This window comes from Pygoscelis adeliae, unplaced genomic scaffold, assembly GCF_000699105.1.
Source record: "Pygoscelis adeliae isolate BGI_AS28 unplaced genomic scaffold, ASM69910v1 Scaffold1067, whole genome shotgun sequence".
NCBI classification, from domain to species: domain Eukaryota; kingdom Metazoa; phylum Chordata; class Aves; order Sphenisciformes; family Spheniscidae; genus Pygoscelis; species Pygoscelis adeliae.
In genome coordinates this window covers 21,307-29,376 of record NW_008825176.1, presented here as the reverse complement: position 1 = coordinate 29,376, position 8,070 = coordinate 21,307, and the positions used below count along the sequence as shown (strand labels likewise).

The 8,070-nt window shown below is 52.7% G+C and overlaps 1 protein-coding gene across 1 annotated transcript in view; it reads right to left on the bottom strand.

The window, feature by feature from the left end:
* The window catches only part of SLC38A10 (solute carrier family 38, member 10), a gene marked incomplete at its 5' end in the record, with an annotated part of 36,821 nt that overhangs the window by 17,311 nt on the left and 11,440 nt on the right, over positions 1-8,070 (bottom strand). The window contains 4 exons of the mRNA XM_009328923.1: positions 3,716-3,822; positions 4,022-4,133; positions 6,105-6,287; positions 7,103-7,205. Of these exons, the coding sequence (XP_009327198.1) occupies positions 3,716-3,822; positions 4,022-4,133; positions 6,105-6,287; positions 7,103-7,205 (505 nt within the window). The remainder of the gene's footprint in view (positions 1-3,715; positions 3,823-4,021; positions 4,134-6,104; positions 6,288-7,102; positions 7,206-8,070) is intronic.

The following is an 8,070-nucleotide window of genomic DNA, read 5'->3' as shown; positions in this document are numbered from 1 at the left end:
TTCCACAAAGAGGATCTATTCTGGTGCCACAGGAACTAGGAGCAACGTGGGAGAGAAGGGAACTGTAGGAAACGGCTGAAAACATTAAGTGTTTTAAAAGGATTTTTGTTGTTTCTTATCTTAGTGGGGAACCACAGGCTTGAATGCCTTAGATTCAAACCCCTTTGATTGTTTAACATTTGGAGTTCATCTGTGAGCTTCCCAGAGCAGCGGGTACAGGCACATGTGGCAGTCAAAGACAGGCTGGGCTGTCCATGAACCAGCAGCCGTCCCTCACCTTCAGCTACCCCCTGTCAGCACACCTCCTCCTCACCTACCCCGTCAGCAACCGAAGACCAGAATAAAGAGGTCCACAGTTTGGCTTAGTTCCACGGAGATACTTATGACACGGAAAACCACGCAGTTTGTACTCAAGGGACCACCAAGGCTAATCTGGCAATCGAAGGAAGAGGAAACGTGGGGTGCAAGGACCCGGTGGCTTGAGGAAACAAACACAGGCAGAGGAGCCACCTACCCCCAAAGCCTTCAGCTGAAGAGCTGAGAACCTGGAGCAAGGCAAGGGGCAACACTGCAGAGCAGTTATAAGCCAGTGTCTGGTCCCACAGGAAGATCTCCCTGCCTCTGAAAAACAAACCTGCTGAGAGCAGAGACCCTTCTCCAGAAGCACTTCTCAACGTGGACATGGCAAGAGGACGTGCAAACCCCTCTGGCTGCAGCCTCCTCCAACAGGCGGGTCAGCAAGGCAAGGGCCTGTCTCCCGAGAGGAGCGCTCCGAGTGCGGACGGGAACTCAGGATAGGAAGTTTACGCGGCCGTTTCCTCTGCTGGTCGCTTTCCCTCGGCCGTCCTCCCTCCCAGAAGATAACTTGAACTTTGTACAGCAGTGTCATTAGCTCAGACCGTCTCCTCTAACCACGCCTGAGCCATCAGCGGGAAGCAAAAAAACTGCATTTGTGTGGAGTGACGACATCCTCCAAACTTGCTGTTTTGGACACCAAGCGTTTGGAGGGACAGAGTCACGGCAAAGGAATGCAGAGCCCCGGTCACTGCCGGGTTCCTCCGCTGCGCTGCGACAGAGATGCTGTGTTTGAAGGGCCATACCAACCGAAAACGCCTGCGGTGAAGGTGTGCTGGCCGCTGCGCTACCAGGGGAGGGCAGAGGGGAATCTCTTTTCCATCCGCACAGGAGCGCGACTGAGGGGTTATTTCCTGACCTCAAGCAGCCTCTCCGCAGCTCCTCTTCCCCAACTGGGACAACAGCAACCCTGGCCTCCCTAGGAGGGGCCTCTCGGACAGGCTTGTGTCAACACTGGGAAGCCAACACCTTCCTGTTAGAAGTTAAACACTCTGTTTACAGACCTTAACGTGGCCTTCAGCAGCACTCTGCCAAACCTCACTCTGTCCCCCCGTTCAAGGCTCCCGGCGGGCAGCGGGACACGGACCGGCACCTTCACAGAAACACGCTTGATGCTTAACCACAAGAAAGGGAACGCTCTCCCCGGTTCATTCACAGTTCTGCACGCCTGACTTCAAGCAGTTTAACTGCTCTGTTACCTGATCGTCTTTCCAACACAGCAAGCCTTTCAACCAAGCCACCCCCCAGCCTAGCCCAAGCTGCCGTCCCCAGCCCCGGCCGGCTGACCAGCGGCTGCGATAATTAACAACTCGCTGGCAGAAGCTGCCCAGGCTTTTTGCCGGCCAGCAAACGTCTGGGACCGCCCACATTGCTCCCCCTGGAACCCTCTTCACCACTTTTAAGGCAACTCCCCTGTTTCGTAGCCTCAGCTTGCACCATCTTCCCAGCTCGGTACATCTAAACTTCCTATCTCGCCAGCCCCGTGGGCTGCCCCACACGGGACTTTGCTCGATGCCAGAGGTGGCCCAATAAAAGCAGCCAGTTCTCAGCAACAGCACCACAAGTGTCAAGATAATTCAGGCGAGCGTAAGAGCTGGTATTGAGAAGGTCTGTTGCTCTGGAAGAAAGCTAAAGCTGATGGAGGGAGGGAGAACATACGCATACATTGTTTAGACAGGGAAAAGCGGTGAGGGACAGCTATGCCCAGGGCTGGCTCCTTCTCCCCCCTGACTGCCACTTTTCAGAGGAGCATATTTTGATGGAATGGAGCGCCTGATCAAAGAAAGCAGGAATTACGGAGCTTCAGGGAAGGAATAAATGTTTCTTTGCAGAAGACCTGGAGGAACAAGGAGAGGGTGGGCCCAGAATTCGGCTCCAGAGTGGAGGCAGGGAGGTGCTCTGCAGCCTAGCACGTTTCTGAAGGCAGGTGTGCCCTTGCTGCAGCACTTCAGAGCATCGGTCAAAGCAAGTATGCAAACTTGACAGGCGATGGATCATTCAAGAGAAGGCTGGACAGCTTGCTACCAGCCCCTTGAAATGCCAGGGTAACCTGGGGGCTGATGCTTTAGATAAGCCCTTATTCCTTTGTGGGGATTTCTGCAGGACAAACATCTTCACCAGCCTTGTGACCAGCGTTTCAGGTCAAGCATTGTGAGGGCCCCAGTGTTCAACCCCCGGCAGCTGACAGTCGCCTCTGGGCAGCCAGTCTAAGAGCTCAGCACATCCTAAGTGCAGTTTCAAGGCACTGCACAGAAACGTTCTGGCTCAGCCAGAATAGAAAGCGATTCTTGAAAGTGCTCTTTGTTTCCCTGAAAAATCCAGGCTGGCATTCAGACTCCTGCTTGGGGTTTCAGTCAAAGAAGTTAGGACCAAAGTGTCAGAATTCAGAGTGAAAGCTGGAAAGTTGGACTATTTCCTTGTGTCAGAGAAAGCATGGGGAAAGAAAAAAAAATACCCCCTGCTTAAAAACTTCATGTACGTTTGCAAACCCACAAGTCATTAAACACAGAAAAAGCCATTAGTTCTGTAGGACCCACAAAAATGTCGTGCTCTCCCCCTGCTGACTCTGCAGTTTGCCGAAAACCTTATTCCCAGCCCAGCACTGTCGTGACTGGCAATGCTGGGGCAGAGGCCTGCTAAAAGGCAGTGGATTAAGTTATTGTTAGAAAAAAACAAAACATGTTAATTTCAGCCCCACAAAAGCACGGTATGTGCAGAATCAGAGAGATCAAGCCCAGCAAAGAGCCACTTTGTTTCAGTCCCCGAGGAGGCCAACTCAAACTGGAGCAAAAGGAAAAGCTAAACTTCTAACAGCCTCTGAACGACCCCAATTTTTTAAAAATCAATTCCTGAAGCAACACCTCTATGTGTGTGTTCCTTTTTATTATTATTTTGGTTGAAACCAGAAAGCTGAGGGTCAGCAGCAAGAACCACACCGCTGAGAAACCGTGTTTATTTTACCCAGCCCAGGCAGGTTGGGATGTAAGGCCCGTTAAGGTTTTATAGGCTGCCTGGATTTCCCATTCTGCGGATACAGAACCTGAAGCCCACCAGAAGGCGGACTGGAAGCAGCATTTTACGCACCAAATGAATGCTTCGCTTGCTGCCGGACGGACAAAAAGAGCCGGTGTTCCAGCACAGGGCAGGCCATGCACTGGGCCAGCACCTCCTCCGCCGCTGCCTGCACACCCATAAGCGATGCTGCTCAAAGCAGCCGACCAAACAGCTCCCACCTGTACTGGGCAGACTGGAGGGGGAGGCTGAAGGAGGTGCCGAGCGGTTTCTCTGCTGCAGCCAAATTAACTACGTTCCCAGGCTCTGCAGAGGGCTTAGGGGGATGTCAAGCAGCATCAGCACTGACCTGTGAACAAAGTGCATTCTTGTGGATCTTCTTGTAAATAAGAGCTGGGCAGATAAAACAAATGAGGCTTCCCATCGTAGCACCTGTCAGGCCCAGGACTGTTTCCACTGGCAAAGAAGAAGAAGAGAAGTCAGCAAAGGCCCCTCTCTAGGGCAGCCAGAGCAGCAGCACATGGCGGCTGTCTGAGCCCCCGGGCAGGCTGGGGCGGGAGCCCAGCCAGCCTGGCCATCCCACCCAGAAAAGCAAATAAAAGAGACCAGATAAAATAGCCAAGCCACCAGCCCATGCCCCCAACTCCTCGCTCACCGTTCGGGATCATGATGCCTCCTACCATGGTTCCAAACACAACAGCCAGTGTCAGGGCTTTGAACCGAAGCGGGGGCATGTAACCCCCAGCAGCGAAGGTGCCGTCTTTTTGCTGGAAGAGAAAGGGCGGGAGGGGGAGAATGAGTTTAGCTCCTGCACCACAACCCCACAGTTCCTAAGCAATTACCCCCGCAGGCTCCAGCAGCTTCGTCACCTCCATGCTATGGTCTCCGCAGAGGTGAATGCTGGGAGGGGGGGGGGCAGTTAGACATGGTTGAGCAGTTTTAATATGCAACTGCATTTGAACCTTCAAAACGAGAGTGACGGGGGGCATGGAGCCAAAGCTGCTGTTTCCATCCTGCCCCAAATGTGAACCGTACAGCTGTATCCCAGTCCCTGTGCCAGTGCTGCAGCCGCCCAGCCTCGGTGAGCGGCCCCAAGGCCAAGGGCATGAGAAAGAAGCGCAGCTGAGAAGGCAGGAGGGAGAACGGTCACAGGGGGAAGAACTCTGGTTTTGCTACGGCAAAGTGTCCCCTAACACCTCCGGGAGCAGGGCTATTCCCACCGCGTTACAACACGTGTACCACCAGCTCCTCCGACTTGACGGAAGACACCCCGGCTAGATGGCAGAGAGGAGGACTGGTGCTGCTGGGGAGCTGCTGATACTGGAGGGTTTCCAGATGCCCTCCGCTTCCCATCCCACCCCCATACCCCGAGCAGGAGGTGCGGAAAGCAGAGGACGCAGTGAACCCACGTGCCCTGGAGAACCAGCGGGTCCCCGCTCTCCTGGCCGCGCAGATGGGAGAGGAAAGCAAAGCGACAGGTTCAGAGCCCAAAGAGCAACGAGCTGAGCCCAGGCGAGAACCAAAGTCTTCCCAAGCGTTTCCAGCATTTAGTCCTTTGCACCCGCTGGCTTTCACCGATCATCTTCCCCGATCCTCAGGCCCTCCCGATGTGAGAAAAGAGCTGGGGGCTTCTCACAGGCAGAAGTGGCAGGATTTAGAGCTATAAATTGCTCAAGTTTTATTTCCTGCCCTAAGAGGTTTCTATTTATGCAGATACACAAAGGCCTCAGAACATTCCCACAATCTCTTACTGTTATTTACTGAATACCATCGGCATGCTTAGTGCCGTACAATACACAGAGGAGAACACGCTACTGCCACAAGGGACTTACAGTCTAAATCAGACAGACCAACTATAGTCACAAAGGCTGTCTGAAGATCTGACCCTGGGAAAGGTGAACGTGTGGGAGAGGGCTGTGTTCCACCGCATGCTTCTGCACCAGACCAGCACCAAACAGCCAGGGGAAGCACTGGAGGAAGGGGACATCTGAACCCGGAGGGGAGAAGGCTGCTCGGGGGGCTACCGACAAAGGTGCAAGGACGAGAACAATAATAAAAGAGCAGAAATGAGCAGGCATAGACAGAAGCAAGAAGAAATGAGGCTGGGCTGGGCTCTGAGGCCACGAACAGAAGCTTGAGCTAAATGCAAAGCAAGATCGAGTTGGCCAGCAAAAGGATGCCAGCTGGAGCAGCAGGAAATGAGGCTCCTCTGTTTCCAAAAGCACATTTCTCCCTCCTTCTGAGGGGGAGAACCACCTCGGCTCTGAACTGTGTAACACTTCTGTGCGAGAGCCGAAATCCCCAGCGGAGCAGGGAAGTAGCAGCCACGGGATCTGGGGCGCAGCAGAGCAATAGCAGGCTTCAGACTCGCAACTCCAGCACTTCTGCCCACGAAAACTGCTCTGCAGAGAGGGCAAGAACCTCAAAGTACCAGAGATTAACCATTCTGCAGAGCAGGATTTACAGACTGCCACAGGCCTCCTGCTGCACCGTTACCACACACCAGGCACTTACGATTTCACTGTCAGTTGAGGGTTTGTCCCTCTGGGTAGCGTGTACCTACCACAAGTCAGAAACAGGCAGTTGTCAACAGGGTCTCACAGAACCAAGGCACGTTCGTAGCCCAGGTCGGCAGCCAGCAGCAGAAGCCAAAGAGTCACAGTAGCCCTTCAAAAAGCAAGTTTCAAAGGTGCACACCAAGGCAGCCAGTTGCTCCTGGCCACACAAGAGGATCTTACCTGCTGCTCAAAGAGAAGGGTGTTCAGCGCCTGTCTGCACGGGAGAATCATCATCGGAAACCCCACAGCTACCGACATCATGAATCCAACTCGAATCATCTCCGTCACAAGGTTGGAAGGGAAGTTCATTAGGACGTTCCCAGCAATGGCTTCAGTGTAACTCACGTAGCCAAAGAAGCCCACCTGTCCGGCAGGAGGGGAGGTGAGCGGATGGGGTTTGACTCCAAAGCACATTCATATCTGCTCTTTACAAAAGGGTGGAGGTCAGTGACCTCCCACGAGTTAGGACCAGCCAGCCAAGGAGGGAGTGTGGGGCCACCTCCACGGGCAACCTGCCAGCAGCCCCAAGCTGCAGCAGCCCCAAAAATTGAGACAGGTGATTAACGAACAGTGGGACCTTCCTAAAAGCAGAGGCAAGTTTCTCACTGAATACAGGGGGCTTTCACGGAGGACGTTGCAGCGAGGGAACACTGCCACTGCCCGTGACACAGAGCAGTGACACCCTGCTTGCTGCCAGGCCCACGGACCGGCCCCCTCCGACGAAGGAGGGGCCGTTAACGATTCCCTGCAGCAGCCTAGCTCACAGGGGCAGGCTCTTCTCAGGAATTATTAACCGGTACTTTATGAGGCATAACTTCCTTTACATCTTTCCAATTGCAACAGGCTGAAAGAAGCTCTCCTAAACCCTGGGGGGGCATCTCCAGCTCCAGGCTGGGCCCTGGAAGGCAGACAGCAGGCTGATGCACATGGAAGAGCTGGGTCTCCACTCTGCCTCCGCCCAAGGAAATGTGCCACTCTGAAAATCTGGACTCTCCAAATGCCTCCTGCACTGTTCAGTTCATCATTTCCCATCTAATTTTGCTTTCGGCAAAATGACTTATCTTTCAGAATAAATACAGACAAGCAGAAACCAGCCCCAACTGAAGATAAATCATCATCCCTGTTGCCCCCTCCAGAGCGTGACTTCTGGCAAGGAAAGAGAAGGGGAAGTTTCTTACCGTAATGTAAAAGGTGGTGACCACGTTTAGGGAAGAAGCAAATATGGAGCTCATGATTTTAACAGACGGCTCATCCAAGCTATCATAGGTAGGCAAGACCTGACTGTAGAAAAGGGTAAATTATTTAAGGAAACCTTCTGCGGAGAGAGAAAAACCCAACTCCAGCACGTTCCCTGCCTCAGCCCAGCAGCGAAGAATCCCTGACACCTTCCCCCTATGGAGCATAAACACTCGCTGCTATTCCACAATTTATATTGCTAATGCCAAGAGATTTCAGAACACTCATAACTTTAAGTGTTGCAAAAATATTCCTGCTCTCCCCACCCCACCACGTGGAGCTAAACCTGTGATGTAAACATTTTGGTTCAAAAGTGTTGCAAAATGAATGACCGTTTGTTCCAGTGAAACACCAGTGGCACCAGGCCAGGCAGCGCATTGGAGATTATTGTTCTTGGAGCTCTCTATGCTGATAATTAAAGCAACGCAGTGTTTACAGAGTAAAAGCAGGAAGAAGGTTAGAGCATCACACTGTCTAAAAGAAAAGTTAAACAAACAAAACTAAATGCAGCGCCTGTCATATTTCAGCGCTGCTGCTAGAGCTCAGTTCATAGAAAGCTGGGAGCGCCAATTACACAGGATTTGGGGTATTTACAGACCTGGAAAGCACGTGCAATGTACTTTTTGACATCAGGTGCATATTTTAGCAACTCATTAACCTCTTGTTACTTTAATTCAAGTGGCTACATCCTGGCTTCATGTTACTGAAGGAACTCTCACGAGAAGGGGGGGAGCATCCAGTTAGATGGGAAGGGGGTATCCCCAGCTCCAGTGGGCACAAAGCCATTAACAGAAAGCGTGTCAAGCTGAGGCCAAGCAGAAAAACCCTTAACCCTTAATCCCTTAACGTCAAACGGTTCCACACAGAGGAAGCTGAGCACATCGGCTCGCAGGAATCCGCGAGACGCGCT